We start from the raw sequence: 23,749 nt of genomic DNA, 5'->3' as shown, positions 1-23,749 counted from the left end.
TTGACAGATGTAGCTCCAGCTGCTCATATAGCAACATCTATGTCTACTGACCATCTATTTCGTCGTTTCACTTGATTTTTTAAAATAGTCTTAAACTCTTGCAGGACCAGTTCGGGGGATGCAACCGGAGTCGTCCTCAGATCGTAGGATGTGCGCGCTGCTGTGTGTGTGGGTGACGGAGAGGCACCGGGCGCTCTGCTCGGCTCGGCTCTGCTCGGTGCAGGGAGCAGGAGACGGTCCAAGGTGCTGAAAGTCGGAGCGCTCCCTCCTCATTTCGCCTTCTGACGATGAACGCGACCTCTGCCGAGAACCAAATATCAAACAATGACTGGCTTCGATCTCGCTTGGTTTAATGTGTCCTATTCTAACTTCTACCCTTCTGGATTGTGTATTGTTCATGCAACCACTGGATGTATGCAACAAGGCGAGACTGCAGCTGTCTAACATTCACCTGCGTCGTTGGGAAATATTAAATTGACTCCGGATTCTCAGGGAACGCGAGAGAGGATTTTTGGAGCTGTTTTTTCTCGGTCGGTCTCTCCCTCCGTAACGCATGCCACTGGATGTGTACAGTTTGTCTAAAACAAGGTGAGTCCGATGGGATAATCATGAAGCAGACATACTTTTACGTGGATATCGTTTTCTTTCTAGTCGAAAGGGGAACCACGTCACCAAAAGGCTGGTGTTTAATTGCTTTTATCCCCATCATGCAGACCGCGAGGGAGGATTCTTGTGTCTTGAGGAGTCTGGGGAATTTACCCTGTGGATAAAGTGAAGTTTCCAATAGGCTAGGCGACTCTCTTTAGTCTGCTCTAGCCCTCTGTTTGTTGGGCTCTCTGTCATCACACTAAGTGGATATCAAGGTATTTCTACGCATGAGTTTGCCCTGTGTCGTGACATCCCTGTTGTCAGTGGCATTTCGATTGATCAGTCAAGACAGGCGGCGTATAGACCAAGCGATTCCAAGCCGAGGGCACATATTTATTATTTAATAACTGTCTGGATTCTGCTTTGTGTTTTTCGCCCCCCGATGGAGTGATGCATTTTGGGTTAAATCATTGCGCATTTATGATTCGGGACATTTTCATGTTACATCGCTGATTAAGTTAAAACAGGTTGCTGCAGGTGCAGAGTTCCAATCGTAGGCTAATTATTTATAATCATTGGCTTGAAAGCGAATATACCCATGTAGCTACCTGTTGTCTGTGGTTGCTCTCGTGGAGTTTGGAATTGTACAAAGAGCCAGTAGTTTGAAAACAAAGTATACACATTTGGATAATAATGCTGTGATGAGTCCACTCTGCCCAATTTAGATAGTGGATGTTTTTACGTGGACGTTCAACCATTGCTTAGAGTTTGCACTAAGATCATTCATAATGAGAGAGAGAAAGAAAGAGAGAGAGAGAGAGAGAAAAAAAATCAGAGAAAAGGATAGAGAAAGTGAAACTTGAATAATGCTTACAATGACTGTTTGCAGCAAAACAATGAACACTTGCTTCTGAGAGCTAAAATAAAATGTAGGCTGACACGTGACGCTCCCTGGTTTATGAGGATGTGCAAAACAATAGGAATAGGTATCATCCCCCATCATATCATCTCTTATTTTCTTCCACTGCAGCCCATTTCCTGAAGTGATGATGATGATGGTAATAATAATGACGCGCAGGATGGATGTGGAGAGGATACCGCGAGCCTAGGGATGACATCCACACAATTGTGTTGAACGTGGATATCGATGTCGCGGCGAAGGATGGGCCCTCTCCTCTCGACCGCCTTCGTCCTCCTGCTGGCCCTGAGCGCCGCGTCTCCGGCCTTGGTCGGCAACCCCGTGGATTACACCGCGGACGAGGCGGAGCGGACCGCCAGTGACAACTTCGTCTTCGATGACTACCGGGGGAAAGGATGTGTGGATGACAGCGGCTTCGTCTACAAACTCGGGGAGCGCTTCTACCCGGGACACTCGAACTGTCCGTGCGAGTGCACGGAGGACGGGCCCGTGTGCGACCAGCCCGTGTGCCCCAAGCTGCACCCCAAGTGCACCAAGGTGGAGCACAATGGATGCTGCCCCGAGTGCAAGGAGGTGAAGAACTTTTGCGAGTACCGGGGGAAAACGTACAAAATACTGGAAGAATTCAAGGTAAGATGCGAGTTCTAAGATCCAACCTGGATCGATTGAAACACTGACACAGTTCGTTCAGAATCCATCTTTATTTTTCTTGTTTCTGACTTGATATATGTCATACACAATTACATAAACACCCCTAACTAGACTTACATGTTCATGTCAAATGATATAAGTCAATTCATTCAAACATGAAACAAAATCTGATGTCTATCGATGTCTATCATGGAGAGGAGGAATATCAAGTGCACTTGAGCAAACACCACCCTCTGCTTTTGGTCTTGCAGATTGTTGAAAGCAACAGACTTCAAAGTTGAAACAGGGCAACAAACACCACAACATCAGCACTGACATGTGGTGTTGTGTTGTTAGTTTGGGGTTAGTGAGGGTGTGAGAATGCTGCTTGGCGGACAGTAAAACATTATTTATTGGCTAAGGGCACAACGATGTCTGTCTCCCAGAGTGATGTCATCTCCCCCTCCCTGCACCATCAACTGAACATTCACCCAGCATTACTAAACTGACAGATGCTATGAATATGTGATGCTTGGATTTTTAAAACGTATTTATGTTTTTCACAAACATCCACCACGTTTTACGAGTTTTAAAAAGTGGATGTGCAACTGAACTGTGACAAGTGGGTTCTCCCATTCAGGTGTCGAGAGGATTTATGTTCATAAGTCACTTTTCAATCTATTTTATGCAGCCAGCTCGAAATGAAAGGAACTCCAGAACTACATTAATACCTGAAACTAAGTTTCTAAAATAGTTTTAACATTAACTTGCATTGTCTGTGGAAGATTAGCAATGTTCAACAGCATTGCTAACCACTTTAGAGATACCGGAGCTCAAACAATGTGCACATTAAAATAATTAGTTCAACAAATGAACATATACAATGTAACATCTGATGAGTAAACCTCTTTTTCATACACGTCAATAAAATGTATCAGCAATTATTGGCATCTTTATGTAAGTTGTATCCATCCAAATGTGAACCAAACCCAGACAACAACCATCAAACACATCTCAGCCTTCGTCAGAGATGTGAGAGTATAGATATTGAATGTTTTCAGCCTCATAAAGATAAATGAGACTGAAAGCATTTCAGCTACTTAGCACTGGTGTGCCTAAAATACTTTGAAGGAAAACATTCGCACTTGTAATTGCTCCTCATTGATTTGCCACTTTTAGGCAGCAAAGTAAGGTGTGAACTCAACATCTTCTCACCTTGTGAAGTCTCATAACGAACATGCTTGTAAACAGAGCGACTACATACCTCTCCAGCCTTCTGATGAATTCCTAGTCAGTCTCTTTTTGCTCTGTTTTTGGTCTCTACCAACCCCTTGGGAAATATTCGGCTCTTTAGCTGCTAAATGCTCCACTAAGTTCAACAGCTAGTTGTTAACTTTGCTCTCTGGTGTTGCACAAGGAGCAGTCATTTAATTTAACAGAGCTGTTTTCTGTAAACCTCTAGATATGAGGTTGATGACAGCAATGTCAGTAAATCAAAAACATTAAAGTTGCAGACCCTATTAAGAACGAGCTGAAGATACATATTCCAAAGACATCCTGTCGTTCTGATGGGAGTCGGTCACCTCACAGTCATTTAAGCCAACATTCTTATACAAATATGGATTGGTGCAGCTTTAAAGTTCGGGAAATATAATAATTCTGGTTAAATAATAAAAGATAACGGCTGACTACTATCAGAGGACCATGAACCTGTGCAGGCAAACACCTCATAGCAAACTTAAATCACTTGTGCAGAAGAGTTGCATATGAATAGTGGACAATTACACCAATTTATTTAGATTGAAACCTCATCGCTGTTGACCTGCCTGGCAAGGCTTCAGCAGAATATTCTGTGATCTGTCGTATGTTTCGCTTCAGTTGACCAAATAACTTCCATGTAAAGCAAACGAAACCTCTGCTGGGAGAAGTTGGAACATGTCACACCTGTGAACTGTCTGGTCACTGAGAAAAGGCAAGCCAAATAAAATGTAGATAAGCATCATTATAAAGTATTCTGCTGCATTAATGTAAAACCATTATCGTTGCTTTTCATGTGTCTGTCTCGAGTAGCTTCAGCTGAATGAATTCACGAGGATGTGTTTGCCTTGGGGGCCAACATGCGCAGCTGAAACAGTTTGTTGATGAAATACATACTCAGTCATCACAAAAATGGATTATCAACAATTAAGATATGACCTTTTACACAATATTATTATTATTATCATTATTATTATTAGTAATAGTGGTGGTATTTAAAATGATTGAACTTGTTTATAAATCTAAAATAAAAATACATAAATAATAAAATAAATTAAGTGAAAATAATTGTTAGATGTGGCCATATACATTATGAAGGGACACATCCGCATGACTGGCATATTGTATGCTGTAAATGAGGGGTGAGTGGGGTTTGCCCATTTAAAACTATGTACCTAATCGGTCCTGATTGGTGTGTTTGCACATCAGACAGCATCAAGCTCAACCCCGCATTGGGATGCAAGCCCATAGATGTTGTAAGGGCCACTGTGACTGCATAAACCTGGCAGTTGGATGTGAGATCAAGTCCATCACTAGTGCAGCCGCACGCTGATTTTGACTGGAGGGCCCCGAGAGGAAAGATATTCTACGTACTTAAAGGAGACACAATTCATTCGTTTGATTTTATTGAGCATTTCAGTGTCAGTTACATAATAAAATGAAGGAGAGAGGAAATCTGTAAATATCCGCATCTCCTACGAAAGACTACACAAGTAAGTCTAAAATCTTAGTCCAAATCCTGTGAGAAGGGTGTCTCTCTTCGGTGAAGACATGAAAGCTTCGGATCCCTGCAGTGTTCAAAGAAATCAAAAGCCGTTAGTGACTTATGTACAAGGCCCGGTTTACAGATGGCACAGGTTAACCGTCGGTGTGGGCCTCATTGGCATTTCCCTCGCTGTGCTCGTGATACACTGTGCAGACAATTGCATTTATATTTAGTGGCAGATGATGGAGGAGACACACACAGACAGTCAGTTTGGAGCTTCTGGGGTAAAGAATTGAAGTACACACAGCTTGGTGTCATCCAACACTTGAATTGGTTCCATTACGCTGGAAATCCCGACATGCAATATGTATGTCATTAAGTCCCATGCAGGTAGAGTATGCAGGCATTGTCATGCAAGTGGTATTGAGCATCCATTCAACACAACGTGACTGCAGTGCAATGTCAGCCTGTCATTTGATGAATTGAATGCTGGTATAACTCATGCATCAGCAACCTGCCAATTAAGTTTATAGTACGACCCGGCTACAGACACAGCGCCCAGAGACACTCATTAAAACACACAGATGAAGAGTGACTTCCTTTTCTCCTCAGAACACCATAACTCCACTTTATCTTTACATACCACTTAGCTGCTTGCTCCTAATTTAATGCTCTGCATTTGGAATTTTTCTGTTTGAAATACTTAACGTATTTATATTCATCAAGCGAATAGCGAAAGTGTAGATCTCGTAGCAGTGGGTGTATTTTCTACCTCTTTTTGTTGTTGTTGCGATGTTGCCCTGTGAGAGTCATGCCACTCAACCTTAGTAGGTGTTTCACCGACAGGGTTCCCCATCAGATGAGGAAGGGACCAGTCCGCCCAGCATGGCCCTCTGGCCCCAGCACAGCTGTAATCAAGAACCGGGAGCTATAGGGTGAGTTCAGATCCCAGATCGTCAGGCTAGGGCTGGGATGTGAACTCAAAAGTGAACAATCCCGTGTTTCCTGCCATCCCCCCAAGGGAAGGGATGCAGAGGGGGGGTTTTTAAACGGGGGAGGGCTCCAACATCTTCAGTGACAAGGGTTGCACAGTGGATTTCAGCCATCAGACTAACTTGAATGATTTCTCCTTTTGAGGGAAGTAATCTAAATTGATTCATTTGCAAGCATATCACTGCTAAAACCTTCCTTAAATCCCCATGAGACAGGTACTAATCTATCCGGAGCAGCACAGTTAAGGCCTACTACTGAGTCTGGCTTAAATATGAAAGCAATTTAATTTTCACGTTGTGATTTGCCTGTTTCTCGTGACATTTAATTGTTCTCTCAATACAACAACAGTCTTCGCAGATCTCGGCTCGGTGTGCCGTAATTACTGAAAATGTGATGTGAAAGCATGTGCAGACAATTACAATAGTGATTTTAAAAGAATGAGCACACACACAAAGCTGACTACACATCACACAGAACATGAATTAAACCTGAGACAAAACAGCCATGAAAGCTGTAAAAATGATTGTCCAAATAGATTTTCTCATCCAACAAGGGCCATAATAAGGAGAAATTATTGAGAAAACAATTAGGCCACACAGAATTTAAAAAAATTGTATTTCTTGTTTGAACTTCCCTGCACCTAAAGTGCCCCTGAACAACTATAAAGGGTGTTTTTAGCATCCAACTCCCCTCATCTACTAGTCTCTCTCTCTCTCTCTCGGGTGAGATTCCCGTGACCCTGTTGTCCAACTTCAAAGTATCGTTCTTTCTCATTTGCCCCGCTAAAGGTTATTTAACTATCCATCGCTTCCCCACCCATCTCCATTTGTCTCAGAGTGGGAATGAAAATCATGACAGCTGATTCCCTCTAATACACATCCAATAAGACGGGGACAGCAGGAGACTTTTCTTCACCACATCTGGCAGCACATCTTAGTTCAGAAGTGCTGGTGCTCTATTTTCTTTGTGAGTCTTGGCTGAGGCGTGACTGATCCTCTTCACGGCAGACCAAACACAAACGATGCACTGAAAGCACCACGCGCAGCTCAAGACATCGAAGGAATCTGCAATGTGGCCTCGGCACATGGAGAAGTATTCTCTTTCAAATGACATTGGTTACATTAAATTTTCAACAAAATTGTAAGAAATGTTTTTTTTTCTCATACTTTTATTTGTAATGGTTAATTGTATTGTAGGGAATTGAACACTACTGACCCTCACTTTAGTAAAAGAGGCAGTTCTCTTTACCGACATGCAGCTCAGCAACAGGTCATCTTCAAAATGCACGGATGAACAAAACATGATGTACTTCTTGGGGTCCAGGGGTGGAATATAACTATTTACTCAACTACTCAAGTACTTAGGTGCAAAACTGACTCATAGGACTACTTTACTTGTGTATGTATTACGGTTTAAACATCTGCTCCCGCACATTTCAATACTGTACCTTTCACTCCACAACATTTCCAGATCAAGATTGTATTAACATATGATCAGTTTATAAACGATGCATTTCGAGAGATGAAACTACCAAACAGTATATACAGTTGTTAGTTAGTTCTAGCTTTACATTCAGATTATGCATAGACGGTAACAAACGGTATTCAAACGGAAAAATAAATGTAACACTTTTAATTCAAAAAAATGCATTTCACAAAATCTTTTTTGATAGAATACAATTTGCTGCACATATGTGTATTTTTCCGTAAGTTTGATTTAGCAGGACTTGGTATTTCACATTTTACGTATAGGTCTTTTAAGGAAAATATTTGAGTACTTCTTTGACTGTCTGGATCAATTCTTGTACCAGAACACAGATAACATTTGTAACATTAACTGTCATACTTCATTCACAGAAAACAAAAAGAGCTAAAAATATACATGTCGCATTTCAATGTATCGCTAAAGTTTATTGTATTTATTTATTTGGTATAAGCAAAGACTTCACGACAACAAAATGAATTGCGCTTCTTTATTGCATGAACTGCGTTATCACGACTTGGCGGGGAGCCACGGAAAATAGGACTCAATTGCAGACCGCAGAAATGAGGAAGTCAGATTCGAAAAGCAAATGTTCTTTACTGGGCAACATTTAGAGACGAACCGAAACAGACAAGAGGTCGACACAGAACTAAATACACAGGGGAATGAGGCACAGGTGGAAACAATGAGGGCGGGGTCTGCAATCACACAGGAGGGCGGAGTCTGAAACGAGAGACAAGGTGAGTGACAGACAACACAACAGAAACAGACAGTGAAAACAGAACTACCCAGAGGGTCTGGGTGTAACAGTACAGTACCCCCCCCCCCCCCCCCCTTTAAGGCCGGCACCTGATGGCCCAGGTTCGTCGGGGAATCTTCGGTGGAAGTCTCTGATGAGGGATGGGGGCTCTGTGGGACCGGGACCAGGCGATAACACATGGGGAACTGAAACCGGACGGGACTGGTCACGGGGAACCGGGACTGGACTGGGCGGGTCACGGGGAACCGGGACTGGAGCCGGGGACGGAGCACCGGGGATTGGAGCCTTTGACGGAGCACCAGGGGCTGGAGCCGGCGACTTAACACCGGGGAATGGAACCGGAACATCTGGGACTGGAACCGGCGATGAAACACCGGGGACTGGAACCGGCGGCGGAACACCGGGGACTGGAACTGGAACATCGAGGACTGGAACCGGCACAAGGGCAACACAGTGACAGACAACACAACAGAAACAGACAGTGAAAACAGAACTTCTCAGAGGGTCTGGGTGTAACATGCGTTGCATCACAGTAAATGTAACACAAACAAATAAGAAATATTGCAATAGGCTTAATTATCTAGTTTCTTTGGCCATTCTAGCATAAAGCAATCAATACGTCAAAAAAGCCAACTGCTCTTGACCTATTGACCTACGTCTTAGAATAATTAAATGAATGTGCACGATAAACAATGAACTCAAGTCTCTGTTTTGTTGTTTCTAGACTACATTCCTGAAAAAAAATATTGATTGCATCGACTCAAACCACAATTGTTTCCATTGTTATAGAAAAAATGTCCCTGTACGTTTGGCAGCTGATCAAATATTCATCAGAATTGGTGTAAACTGGACCCTTAAATCCACTTTCCTAATTGTCTCGGCACCAAAGTGAATTGTGCTGTGCTTTTACCCATAATCAGATATTTCAGACTAACATGTTATCAACCATCTACTGCTCAGCAACGGCTCTTTTAAGGAGAGGAATGTTGTGTTATCTGTGAGTTGCTTATGTTAGGTAAGAAGTAATAACTATAAGATGCATGTGGTTGTGTTGATCCTGTCCATAGCTGTTTTTGTTATGAAGGCAACGTTTCCATGGACACTGGTATCCTGGTTTTAAGTTTGATCCCAGCAATGATCATACAAGGGATATGAAATCCACATGGGACATGAGAAACCCAGTTATTCATATCCTTTGTTATTTTATCAATATCCAGGATTCTGAATGTCGACATCAATATCGGTCAGTCTGACTCCATAGCCAGCCTCTGTTTTTCTGTCCACACTGAGCTATTTCAGCATTTAAGATCCCATTTTTGTTTCTGGCTGCAAGGATTCTGCTGCATTCTGGTTTCAGTTCCTCCGTCTTATCAGCAGTATTAAGGGAGGAGAGCAACAAACAATGCAGTGTTTCCTTTATGTTGGAGTTTCAGACTCTCGTTAGCCACTCACTTTCTCTTCAGAGGGTTTCAAATACATGGACCAGGCAAGACTACAGGAGTTCCTCCAGCTACCCTTATCCTTTCTAATTGATCATATGTTGTGGAAATAATGTAACGCTGGTTCAATAAGGCTGTGAGCCTCCTCCTTCAGGCCAGACTTTGGGATAATCTTAGAATCTGTATTTGTGTTTCATTGACTAATAACTAAATAATGAATCCCAGGTTTCTGAAACGAGAATTGCATATGTATTAGCAAAAATACAACCAGCACTACAACATCATGAAAGGAATATGATTGTGCATGTAAATACCACGGTGGGATTGACCCTCCATTTAAAGACTTGTAAACACACACTATAAAGCTTATTAGTGTAAAATGCTGTTGCTTTAATTCCCTGAAGAAACATATTTATTACTACCTAACATAATCTTGTGTTATTTATTGTATATGTTGCCCAGGGTTAAGGTTTCGCATCTTCACTAAACCCAGAAGGCTCATGGAGAACAAAGCTAAGTCAGCTTTATATATTATATTACTGGTGTGGCGGCAAAGCCAAATATTCCTGTTTGGGAAACACGCAGAGACAGAAACCTGAAATGCAGCCATGACACCTTGGATCAAGATTGCATGCGTCAGACACGGCATCTGCTCCGCTGCTGACTGCTGGCCCCGAGTCCCACCTTGCCAGCCACCACAGATAAGGTCTGTCAGGCAGACAACATGTGGTCCATCTTCTATATGTACGAGACAACATCTTGCTGTGTAATTGGTACATTTCTGTATCAGCGCTCAATCTGACAGAGGGGAAGATAACCGGAAGAATGTTTAACTCTGCTGAAGAGAAATATTGTTGCTTTATTTACTTCAGCGCACGGCTCCTGGTGTAGATACGATATGAGAGGAATTTCTAATGAGAGGAGAGTCGAGTTTTACATGTTAATGTCCCAGCTTTATGTGTATTTCTTAAAAGCGTTCATTATTTCCTTGCAGCTAGACTAGGAAAGGGAAAGGGCATCAGGGAGTGTACGCTTTAAAATATACAACAGACAGAATGGATAAGAAGATTAAATCTATCATCATTGACATCACTAAGAGTGTGAATTATTTTAAGCAGAGATACAGAACAATGTTTTTTATACCAGGACACAAACAGGTTTCAGACATTTCCATACAGAAACGCAGGCGCTGCTCCTGCACTCAGTCATGCCCTTTTTTTTTTTTACTGTTTTCTTGCGATATGTAAACATCATATATGAAGATAGCTGGAAAAATATCCGACATATCAGGATGTTTAGCTGTTACAGTTGAGACTCTTGAGTTGCTCACTGTGCAGTGCATTTAGTCTTCCATTAATTCAACCAAAAATGCAAGTCTGCTCACTTCCCACTTGATGCACTCTAATGCATCCTGGCTAATAAAAGTCCAATTAAATAATCCATTATTACCACAGCCCTTTCATTTATTCACGTGTTGACACAAAACTGAACTGTGGAAGAGTTGTTGTTGTTGTTGATAACATTCAATTAAAGTGGGTGTAAATATGTCTGTAAAAAATGTCTGGAACTAATGCAGTTTGGGATCGGTGATGCCATAATGACAACAAATAAAATAAAGCCATTAGATCCACAGCGGAACATCAATCATAGAGAGGAATAATAAAAATGATAACGTTTTGGTTTATAGACCGTCGCTTTACTGCCGAGAGAAAGACTACAGAATATTCAAACCAATGTCACTCTTGTCACTTGCACTAAATACGTTGCTGAAGCCAGCGACTAGCTAGCCTAGCTTAGCATAAATATTGAAAACAAGGGGAAGCAGCTTTGGCTTTGTCCCACCAATTAACACGCTTACTAATTAACATGATGTATCTTGTTTGGTAGGAAAACATGTGGACTTCAGACGGATAAATGAACTAGTGTACATGACTTAGCAGAACCTTTTGTTTGGTTTCAGTTTCCGCTCTCCACAAAAATCACATATTCTATGAAAAGTGAGCTGCATAAGGATTACCAAATATGAAACACATGTACCCTCTCAGCTCAGTACAGAGGGCTGAGCAGCTGATGGAGCAGAGACGCCCTCAAAAGACAATTTGACCAGCAGAAGAAAAATCTAATATGATGAAGAGTTGACCTTTGGTGATTTGGGAACAGTTTGTATTTTTCCACTCCATGTAATTACATTACAGTTGATATTCCGGTCAGGAGACTTTGTAAAGATGGAGTCAAGTGAGTGGCAGCAGCACAGAGGGCTGCAGAGCACTGCTTCACATGTTGCAGAGGTGGGGAGATAAGCCTCTGGAATGCAGCAACATTCTGAATATCATCAACACAACTTTCTAGACGCTCTCGCTTTTTATTTCTGTTGATTTTATTCAAAGTCAGCTTCAGGCTCTGGTTGTTAAGATGCAAGAAGTCAAATAAAACTGGCTTGGTGAATAATGTATTAACTTGTCTCTTTGTTTATGAAGACAGTAGGAGACGCATATAATGGGAATCATTTTTAATTGGAAAAAAAACAGCACAGGGGGAGACTTAATTCTGCTGACCGGTCGTAATCACGTAGAGCACACAAACCGATGAAGCCGACGGACTGAATCGTCTAACCCAGATTTCTCTTCCCTCCCCCATCTGCCCACAGCCGTCAGCCTGTGAATGGTGCCGCTGCGAACCAAATAATGAGGTGCACTGCGTGGTGTCCGACTGCGCCGTCCCAGAGTGCGTGAACCCCGTGTACGAGCCGGCGCAATGCTGCCCCATCTGTAAAAACGGTAAACACTCCTCTGGAATACAGCACACACTCCTCACTCATTACATTTCTATTAAAATCGATGATGGCGAGTTCATCGGCGCTATCGCCATTTGATGGCCGACAGGTTGAGGATGTAATTAATGTTTTATGAATTTAAATTATTACTTTGGACCCGTTGGACACTAATGAGCAGCACCAGGTTTAATTATAAATGACACACGAGTCAGAGTAAACATTCGCCCATTGATTAAAGGCACGGTAGGAGGGACTAATGGGTCCTCAGAGCCTTATCTCCCTGACGCCCTTGTCACACACAGCCAATCCCTAAATTGGAATTATAGAATTCCAATGGTTCACTGGCTATTTACAAGGGGAAGTGGGAGATTTCCCTTTGCCAGCACCAATCCAGAGGAACAGATGGAGCTTTATGACTAAAGTACAGGAACTGACTGCAATGTGATCGGTGCTGGAATGCTCAACAGCAAAGAGAGCCTGAGGGGAGGATCACAACACAATGCAGCATTATCTATTTCAGTTGGCTTGAATGTGAGCTTCAGATCATTTGAGAGCTGAACGACCTGGCAAAGAAAGTTGTTCTCAACACAAACGAAAAACTGGTCAACAATTAAAGACGCACTCAAGATAGATAAGATATATACTTTATTAATCCACAAGGGGAAATTAGTTCTCTGCATTTAATCCATCCTTAGTTATTAAGGAGCAGTGGGCTGCAGTGAAGCGCCCGGGAAGCAACTGGGGGTTCAGTGCCTTGCTCAAGGACACTTCGACTTGCAACTAATGGGGAGAGCCGGGATCGAACCGACAACCTTGGGGTTGCAGGATGACCCCCTTACCCCACTGAGCTACAGCCGCCCCACTAAACACACTCAGGACCACCATATGGTTTATTTCATTCAGTGTTTTCATTTTGCCATGGACAAATTGTTCATGAGTATTCCTGTTGAAAGACGGCAAAATAAATGTCATGAAATATATATATATATATATATATATACACATACAAATAAATATATATATATATATATATGCCGCAGCTGACCTATAACCGAGGAAGAGGAACGTTGTTTGTGGCGGGTGCTAAATGCCTATTTTAATACAACTACCCACATTTTCTTTAACCTTTTCTCTCATTTCTTCCGTAACCCCCCTGTTTTCTTTCTTTGATTTCCAAACACCCTCACTAACAAGGCAGCAGTAGCTGCTAGAAGAGAGCTAATCCAGGCTGACAGGACACAGTGACACACTTGGCATTTCAGGGAAAGCCTGCCGTTCCCAGGCTCCCCTCGGCTGCGTGGTCAGGCTCTGGCAGCCATTAAACCCTCTGGGAGCTGTGGGGAGAGGACAATGAAGAAGCTGCTTAGCTCTCGTTATTGAGCCGAGGGACAGGGGGCTGTGAAATGAAGACGTCTCCTTATGTGCTCCGGCTTGACACGCAATCAGTGGAAGACAGTCATGCATTTGTTGTCTTCACCTGCTGCGAGTGTTTGGGTTCAGATCATGATGTGAAATGAGTGTAACTTTCACAATGTCACAACGGAACAATTATAAGACAGACATGACTCGCAACAGTTCATAGTTTGATGAGATGATTGCGTTGTTGTTTTTATATTTAAAGTGGTTGGTAATGTTAAGGAATTAGCTAGAGTTGGCTAGATTTAAAAAAAAGAAAAAGATCCAATTGAAAGATCCAGCCCAGTTGCCAAGTTTTTTCACATAAAAGTATCTAGCAGCACTAGCTCCAAAAACTACTAAATCTAGTGAGAATAAAAGCGAAGTTGGCAACCCTGACAGCTCGTCCCTGCAGTGCGCCCTCAAAAGCTACTCCCCAGAAATTAGCATTCTGAAAGAAAATAACGAACTTGGCCATTGTGAGTACTGTCAAATAGCATGGAGTGCTCCCAGGTAGGCCGGTCAGATATTAGATTTATTCATTGCTGTCTGGATGGACTAAAACATTTTACAAATATAAGAACTGAAGAAACACACTCCTCAATGTCAGTTTAAGGGTTTAATGACAGAGATGAAGACACCCTGAAACAGACAGTGCAGCAGGATGAGCTGACAAAGTATTACAATTATGCATGTAATAAATAACGTAATACACATATACAAATAACGATATACGGTATATGCACATTAACTAATAACGTAAACAGTTCTCACATGAATGAGTGGATGAACATCTCGCCTCGAGGTGGAATGGATGAATGACGAGACTAAAATGGACGCTGACATTAACGGAAGGCCGCGTGGCATATCCGGTCAGGTAATTAGACGCTGCCCTCTAGTGGCCGGTGGTACACTCTACATCCCCCCCAGACCGGAAAGCTATAGGCCGGAATAGATTAACGGTCTAAATCCCGTATCCAGCTGCCGGACTCGGGCTCGTAACGTGGAGGCGGCCTCCTCGCGCGGCCCGGCCGAGTAGGCTGGGGCAGCGTCGGTGGCGACTGCGGCACCGGGAGCGGTGCGCCCAGGACGGCACCCGCAGGAACGGTGAGGTCAGCGGTCGCCTCATCAACAGGCGCCGGTGGGGAAGCGCCCACAGCCCAGTCGCGGGGCCCGTCGGCCGGCGGCTGAGCAACCCCTGGGCGCAGCCCAGCCCGCGTGTGGGCCAATGTTCCTGGGCAGAGGGCGGCGGCGCGGCCGACTGCTGATGGGCGTGGGGTGTGGCGGCGTGTAGGCACGGAGGAACCGGCGGTTGCGCAGTGTCAAACGTCGAACCGTCAACCCTGACCCGATACTGGTCGTGGCTCAGTGACTCCACCACAATCCCTGACCTGTCCCATTTGTGGGGGCTCGGGCCTTGTTGGTTCTGGAGGAATACTCTTTCGCCGAGTGCCAATGGCGGAGCGGTCTTGAGTGAGTCCCCAGAGACTCGGTGGTACGGGACATACGGGTCCGGCGGCGTCCTCCTTAGCCGCCCATGCCTCGCGCCAAAGCAGGCGGATATGCGGGTTCGAGAACTTCTCGAGGCGGTTCACGAAGGAGAGCGAGCCACGAAGGGGGCGGCCGAAGATGATCTGCGCTGGCGAGAGGTTGCAGTCGGGGTCAGGCGTGTTGCGCAGCTGCAGCATAGCACGCAGGAAGCGGTCCTGATCAAGGCTGCCCGACGGGCCGGTGTTGGACATCAGGAGGCGCTTAGCAGTCTTAACCGCCACTTTTGCCCTCCCGTTAGACTGCGGAAAGCTAACAGAAGACACACGGTGTCTGACGTGCCATAAGCGGAGGAAGTCCTCAGTGTGGCTCGCCTTGAATTCCGGACCACCGTCGCTCGAGAGCTCCTCCGGTACGCCGAAGGTGGCGAAGAACGAACGGAGGTGTTGGACCAGGCCAGCTGAGCCCGCCAGGGCAGTACCCGCCGTAGAGCTCAGGACCTCTACCCAGCCCGAGCCGATCCCGACAACCAGGTAGTGGCGGCCCCATAGTCGAAGAAGTCAGCAAACACCGCCTCGAATGGCGTGGACGGGGTGAGGAGGGCAGGGGGTGTAGCCGCCTGACGGAGCATTGCGGTTGCAGTCTGCACACCCGTCCCTGGTGGCTTGAATGTCCCCGGACATCCCGGGCCAGTAAACTATAGCTCGGGCATGCTGCCCCATCGCAGAGGTCCCCTGATGAGCTGCATGGAGATGCCGAAGGACTCTCCCACGGAGGGATGGGGGAACCACGACGCGGTCCCGGTAGAGCAGGACGCCGTCCTGCGCGTAGACGGACTCACAGACCGATGACAGACTCGCCAGAGCAGGGTCGTTAACGTCAATCCCACCCTCCTGCTCGATGAGTTGGAGGAGGTGGCTGAGGCATTCACTCCCGTGCGAGGAGGGGCCAAGAGACGGCTCCGAGCTCCTGTGCGTCGTCGCGGATGGAGGCCATGAGGGCTGACTCCACGGCGTCAGGCCAGCTCTGCAGCCCCAGTGAGAGGCTGTTCGCCGAGCCCGAGGGGGAAGGATGCCTTGACGTAGCATCAGCGGCATAGTTGCTCTTGCCAGGCAGGTGCACGATGTCGAAGCGCCATGGGAGGGTGCGCTGCTTGAGTCTAAACAGACGCGAGTTCGATATTTCATCCAGGGTACGGTCGCCAAAGATTTTCACTAACGGCTTATGGTCGGTGACCACGACGAGGTTGTCGGACCCCTGGGTAAAGTACCGCGTCTGTTCCAGACCCCAGGCCACGGCTAGGGCCTCTCCTTCCACGGCCGCATAGCGCTGCTCCGCAGGGGATAGGAAACGCGACCCAGCGAGGGTGATCCTCCATCCTCCTGGACAGCAGTCCGGAATGCCCGAGGCACAGTGGCAATGTTGCTGGAGCAGGAAGTAGCCAATGCCACGCATGGACCAGTCAGGTGGAGGCAGGTACGCTTCTGCATGTCGAGATCTCCACGCCTCACGGTTGGCCTCCGTTATGGCTTGCTTGGACGCCTGGAAAGCCTCCTCCAGAACGGGGGACCATAGGAACACACAGCGTGGGCTGAGGAACGGCTTGAATGGAGCCATCGTGTCACGCAACTGGGCGTAGTTAGCCACCTGGTTGACAAGGCCGAACCAGCTCCTGATGTCCGTTGTGGAGCCTGGGGTGGGAAGTCCCGGATAGCGTCCAAGTATTTTGGGAGCGGTTCGATGGTAGATTCCGACACCCTGAATCCAGCGAAATCGACGCACCTTTCTGCGAACTGAAGCTTGTCCGGGTTCAAAACGATGCCCGACCGGCCGATACGCGTCAGGAAGTCGATGGTCCTCCACCAGTGTTGCTCCAGGTCGGTGTCATAGTGGATGGTGTCATCCACACAACGTTCCTTGCGTTCAAAGTCCGAGAGGATGGCGTCAAACCGACGGTTGTAGCCATCCCCTGATGACAGGAAACCTTGTGGTGCCCTGGTGTAGCGCCACCGGCCGAAGGGTGTGATGAAGGTAGTGAGGTGGCGATCCGACTCCCGCAGGGGAACACTGTGGTAGCCGTTCCAGGCGTCCGTGACGGTCTTCCAGGTGCCCTTCGGGACACGGCGTGCGAGGTGGAACGGGGACTCAGTGGCGAAGGTCTCACGTTGGCAGAACTTGTTGAGGGGGGAGAGGTCCACGGTCCTGCGGGGGGAACCGTCGTGCTTCCGAGTGACTACCATACGATGGCACCACGTAACTGGCTCGCCATATGGCACGCGTTCAATGACTCCAAGGGCTTCGTCCCGCAGGAGGTCATCGTGGACCCTCCGCTGCCAGTGTAGAGGCACGGTGGCCGCGGTGTGGCATGCCTTAGGCGTGGCTGCGGGGTCCACGTGCATCTCGATGGGCGGTCCCTCCATGCTTGGTAATGCCCGATGGGGGCACGTGTTGAACGTCGACGAGGCATATCTCCCGAGTAGCCAACCTTTCATCCGGTTGTTGTTCTCCGGCGTACAAGGAACGGCAGTGCTGCGGGCGCGCGGGGGCCGTGCGCGGAGGCCATGCGCACTGGGCGTCCTGGGGGCCACCTGGCCCCACGCAGCCGCCGTTGGTTGACCTCGTTGCATTGACGGACAAAGGCTGGTCTGCCGTGTCAGGCTACGCCTGTCCTTGGGCCCCCTGCGACGTCGTCCGATGGGAAGTTCACGGGCAAGAGGCCGAGGTTGAGCAACGACTCGTAGGAGAGGTACATGGCCTGGACTGAGCTGCTCACATATACCATGGAACGGCAGGATGTAACACGCCCCCCGCTGCAGGTGGGCGAGAGCCTAGCAAAGAACGCGTCCTCGATGGCTATAGGGGAGCGGTTGGCGGCCGACAGGCTGAGGCTGACGGGTCGCAGGTCGTCCCGCTCGAAACCGCAGGCCAGGAACTCCTCCAGAGACCAGAGGTCCGACTGCGCGCCAGTGTCTGCGACGGCGGATATCCGAGCTCCATCGGCCGAGCCCCGGTTGCCGGTGCCATCCCTCAGCCCGGCTGGCATGTCCACCGAGATGGTAATTAATGCTCGGGGGTGGTCTCTCAGCCTGGCTCGTCTCCATTCGCCCTTGGAGAAGATGTGGTGCTCGAGTCTGATAAATGCAGGCCTGTTGACACATCCATGCGACGTAGGGGCGCGGCGTCGGCGATGGCTCCCGCGACGTAGGCCAGGGCGGGCTCCAGCTTGCACCGATGAGACCTGGGAGATCAGCTCCGACTCCATGGCGGCCTGTTGACCGTCGGGTGACGGCTGCTGGCGCCTCTGTCGTCGGCGGGCCCTGTAGCAGCCGATGCACACCTGGTGAGGCTTAGGATTCCACCCGCGAGGCCCCTCCGTGAAGACGTTAAAGACGCTCTTACATTCTGGGCACGAGGCTCGTTTAGCCCTATCCGCAGGGCCCGGGGCGGGGCTCGTCTGTGGAGTCGTCTTCAGGCGCTGGAATGACGACATGGCTGACAGAGAGGACGACGGAGAGCGTTACGGGCCATCTCTTTGTTCACGACGAGTGCAATAACGTCGTTAACTGGTTTGACCAGGATGTCAGGTGTCCCAAGCGTCTCGCGCGTATGTCCGGGTCATAGATGCCATTTAGCAGAACATCACGGATAATGTGGTCGGTATAGTCCACGCCCTACCACACTCGCATACCGCATTATATGCGCATGTCTCTGCTTTACCCGCACTCTGGCAGCGAATGCGCGAATGTCTCGTCGCGTTCCTGGCGTAGCTGAAGTAGCTCGCGCGCAGGACACATGTAGCGACAGGGATGACAGCTAGGGCTCGCATGACGGTGATTAGGTCTGGCAGGGGTCCGGAGGCGGCATCGGGGACGGCTTTCAACAGGCTGTCTCCAAGTAAAGGCCCAGCGCACTGAAACAGCTGGAAGGGGGCCTGGGCATCCCTATGCCTGAACCGCGGAATACGTTCCAACGGCGGATGAACACGTTCCATTCCTCTATTGACACGCCCACATCAACTTTGGGCCGATCGAGTCTCGGGCCTCGAGGGGTAGGGGCCTGGGCCGGCGCGGCCATGACAGGCGCTGCGTGCTGGTGGCTAAATCCATGAATTGTCAATAGAGCAGCGACAAGTGCTTCAGACAAGTCTCCGGATTTAAACTCGCAGCCGGGGGCAGGGCATCCAACAACGACCATGGTGTCTTCATGAAGAAACACACTCCTCAATGTCAGTTTAAGGGTTTAATGACAGAGATGAAGACACCCTGAAACAGACAGTGCAGCAGGATGAGCTGACAAAGTATTACAATTATGCATGTAATAAATAACGTAATACACATATACAAATAACGATATACGGTATATGCACATTAACTAATAACGTAAACAGTTCTCACATGAATGAGTGGATGAACATCTCGCCTCGAGGTGGAATGGATGAATGACGAGACTAAAATGGACGCTGACATTAACGGAAGGCCGCGTGGCATATCCGGTCAGGTAATTAGACGCTGCCCTCTAGTGGCCGGCGGTACACTCTACAAGAACATTATGGGAGATTACCAACCCCGCCTTCTCCAGCCATGTTAGCAGCGTAGCAGTGTCTTGAGCTTGAAGGGGCTTTTGCATCTGCAGACAAAAACTGCTGCGTAGGAAGTTCTAAAATGGTATCCCACAATGCATTAGAACCATTGCAGCACCGGTGAAAGAACTTGCTGAACCCACTCATTGTGAGATGGTGAAAGAAAAGCTTTTGGCAATCAGAAGTGACAAGAGGTGGCTCATTTACAGAGGGCAGACGTGTTATGAATCCATGTTACAACCTTGGCCTGTGGATGTCTTTTGGGCATGTGGATGCTTATTGTCAAAGCTTTACATTATGAATTATCTTTTTATGGAAACACAATGGAATAGGGGGGCCAGTCGGGGGTGCTTACCTCTGGGATCCACATTCATTGAGTCTGACTGATTCAGCCCTCATCTTTATCATGAATTATATATAGTCTATCTATCAGGAGATACGTGTAATTATATATTTCTCAGGAAGAAAAAATAATAAGACGTGTTGAAAATGGCCAGCGTGTTCTCACTTTGATGGGATTAAGCTATCTACTTATCTGTCTGAAGTCCGCAATCATGGATTCTTAACAGACATACCATCCAATAGCTGTGCTATTTCACTGGCTAGTTAGGTCACATATTCAGCTTGCAATGTTTTGAAAACTGAAGTTTTTTGGCAGATGACTTTGTACGGAAGTACATCTCTCTAGACAAGAGCTATAATCACATTTGAGCCAAATGGACGGCAATGAGCCCTTATTCACTCCTTCAGATGCAGTCAGGGAAAGTATGATGAACAAGGACAGTTTTGACACAGGACAAACATTTCCTGACTTCGCCACATTTTATTGGCCATAAATCGATCACGAGCTCGACTGGATGACAGAGCGCCCTTTGGATGGAAACAGGGAGCTGAAACTGTGTCCTTGTGGCTCGAAGTCTGTCTGCTAATGAACAATCACACTTGGCAGCCACAGCCAGTCATCCTCGCCCCTCATCAACCTCCACTGAGTTTGTCCTGTGACCTGCGCCAGCTGTCCAGAGGCAGATCAATGAGAGTTAAGACTTGGCGAGCGTTCTCAGTGTGTCCTCTAAGCTCAGATCAGAAGGCTTCTATCAGGTCCAAAAGGAGCACATCTATAGAAACAGAATTATTTCTATTTTTACTGCACTACATTTTTCCAACAGCTTTAGTTACTAAATTATACATTTCAGGTTACACAATTTGCTAACCTTCCTGCCCAGTGAAAACCATGCATCTCCACATTTGTTTAATTTGGAATTTTGGCTTTTTCACTGATGAACTGAAAGATGAAGTATATCTTTTTTGGTGGAGCTATTTCTCCCAATTGAGACTATACAAAAAACACACCTTAAAATAGCTGGAAAATGCATCGTCACATACCTGAGAAGCAATGCAGTTTTTCTGAGCTCATGAAAAGACTTAGACACATAAGTACTCACAGGCGCTTCCAAACTATGATGACCGTAAAGAATATGATGCATTGCTGTTGATTACACAACTGTATTTAAAGTGACACAATTAGCAAAACTAATGTAAACTTTTTTTATTAGCACAACGGGAAACATCTAGATTATACTGCTGTTAAAGTTGCATTCTACTGCTGTAGATGTTTCCGTTTGCGCTAAAGTTCAAAATAGTTATGCTAATTTTGCCACTTAAAAAAGAAGAAACACATTTATATAAAACAGTAAAACAATGACAGGGAATAATTTACTGCACAATGACTATACTTCTAATTTTGATACTTTAACCCTTGTGTTGCCTTAGGGTCATTTTGACCCGAATCAATATTACACCCTCCCCCCGCCTTTGGGTCATTTTGACCCGATTCAATGTTTCACCCTCCTGTTACCTTTATATTTACTAACATATTTTACCCTTTGGGTTCAATTTGACGCCAGCAATTAAAACCTCCAGAAAATTATTAGAATTAATATTGTTTTCCAAGTTTAAGTGTGAGGCACTTTATGTTTGTTTGTTGACTACCGAAAGAACACCGACATTAAACATTGAATGGGGTCAAATTAATCCTAAAGCGGGGGGAGGGTGTAATATTGATTCGGGTCAAAATGACCCTAAGGCAACACAAGGGTTAAGTAAGTCTTGCTGATTATACTTACATACTTTTACTCAATATGTATAAGACTTACTTAGTTGAATATGGTATAAATACTTTGATTTAATGAGACGGGCATGTAAAAGTAATGCATATACTCATGCTTTGAGTCAGTGTGACTTTCATCATTAAACCAATACCGCCAACTTTAACTGTGTGCTTTGAAAACTGTATTATATAACATAAGTGTCACAGCAGATATGTTGATTAGTAGGAAAAGAACAGATGTTAATGACATTGGCAATGGATCTATCCCATAAACCATGACAGTGCGACAGTGAACCAGCATGCACAATACCATGACCCCGAAATCAAAGAAGATAAGTGTAATACAGCCTTCATTCATTTTCATTAAAACACCAGCCTTCCCTACTGTGACACAGCAGCATGTCTTTACCCTGGGTAGCAAGGCTCCTCAGGTCAACTTACCGCAGTTTCATGGCTCGTCTTAAGCTTCCAAGGACTAAATCAAATTCACCATGACACTCAGATGTCCATGAAAATAAGATGTAAAAGCTACCGTGTCAAGAGTTATGACATACGAGTTTTTTATGACTACTCGTAGAGTCTTGAATCTAGCAAGTTCCACGGCTCTGAATACTGAGAGCAAAGTCAGTCACGCCAATAGCGCAGCAGATTGCTTCATCTTGATGATTACATTTGGGAAAAATTCCTGGCACCTTCTGAAGAAGTAGAGCGAGATATACGCACCCTCCGATGGCCCGGTGAAACAAATCAAATTGAAATATTTCATGTGGTATTTACTAACAATAAATGCGTTGCATTCCCACGAAGGTAATAGTGTTTCAGCTCCCACGTGTACAGATCCTAAAATGTACCCAGGATTATTAATCCGTCTACTCATTTACTGACGTTATCAAAAGCATGGGGAGGAGGAGTTCCACTGGTACAATCAAACTGGTTTCAGAACTGGAGTTCAACAAAAATGGATTTCCGTGCCAGTAAATCAGATGTCAAAATTAATCTGAGTTCTTTATTGCGCAGGGTGTGTGTGTGTGTGTGTGTGTGTGAAGAGAAATCATGTAAGTAATAGCTAAAGAGTGCTGTGGCCTTTTCCTGCAGACTGAAGTGATTAACACCATCCTCCCTACTGCCTCTGTGCTGCCGAGCCAGCGCCTGGCAGCTTCCCTGTTGCAGCGCATTAGGATGCAAAGCGCTCCATGTCGAGGGAGAAGGGGAGACTAACAAAAGCGCTTTAGTGTTGCAAAAACAAGCCCATCGGTGCATGCCCGTGAAAAGATCTGGAGGTCTGCTCTGGCTCCCCTGACTCCCTGCAGCTCTCTGCATCACTCCACCGCCCCTCCGAAAAAGAGATGCCCTCAGGAGAGCCACGTCCATTCCTTTGTCTTTCTCATTCCTTCTCTCCCGTCTGTCTCCCCACTTCCCACACGGCAGGTCCAAACTGCTTCGCTGGAACAACGATCATCCCAGCCGGAATCGAAGTCAAGGTGGACGACTGCACCATCTGCCGCTGCCACAGCGGAGACTGGTGGAAGCCGGCGCAGTGCTTGCGGCGGGAGTGCCTCAACGGCCAGACGTTGTCGTAGAGACTCCACAGGGGCTGGCGGGAACGCCCAGGCACGGCCCTGCCTACTGCACCATTTTGTATGATTGACAGGGCAGGAGCACAAGTCCTAAAGGAACCTGAGAGGGCGGAGTCTGGAAGAGATGCGCTCACAAGCCTCACACAAACACTTTAGCCACTGAGAAGAAGGCGGAACTCGTCACGAGGCGGTTTCCACAGTCCAGTTGTAATTGTCCGATATATTTTCAGAAGTTGACTTGCTGCTCCCACACACACAAAAAAAGAGTTTCTATGC

General features: G+C 46.5%; 1 protein-coding gene across 1 annotated transcript; it reads left to right on the top strand.

Annotated features, from left to right (window-relative positions):
* Positions 1–1,729: 1,729 nt before the first annotated feature.
* Positions 1,730–23,528, top strand: vwc2l (von Willebrand factor C domain containing 2 like; the record flags this gene model as incomplete). Its single annotated transcript, XM_056427355.1, is given in 5 exon segments — positions 1,730–2,137; positions 5,712–5,766; positions 5,769–5,815; positions 12,202–12,331; positions 23,325–23,528. Coding segments are annotated over 5 exon segments (792 nt in total), but the record flags the coding sequence as incomplete, so codon positions are not given.
* Positions 23,529–23,749: the final 221 nt, after the last annotated feature.

The sequence above is a fragment of the Pseudoliparis swirei genome, chromosome 2 (assembly GCF_029220125.1).
Source record: "Pseudoliparis swirei isolate HS2019 ecotype Mariana Trench chromosome 2, NWPU_hadal_v1, whole genome shotgun sequence".
NCBI lineage: Eukaryota > Metazoa > Chordata > Actinopteri > Perciformes > Liparidae > Pseudoliparis > Pseudoliparis swirei.
The sequence above is the reverse complement of the archived record's forward strand: the minus strand, read 5'-3'. Positions and strand labels throughout refer to the sequence as shown.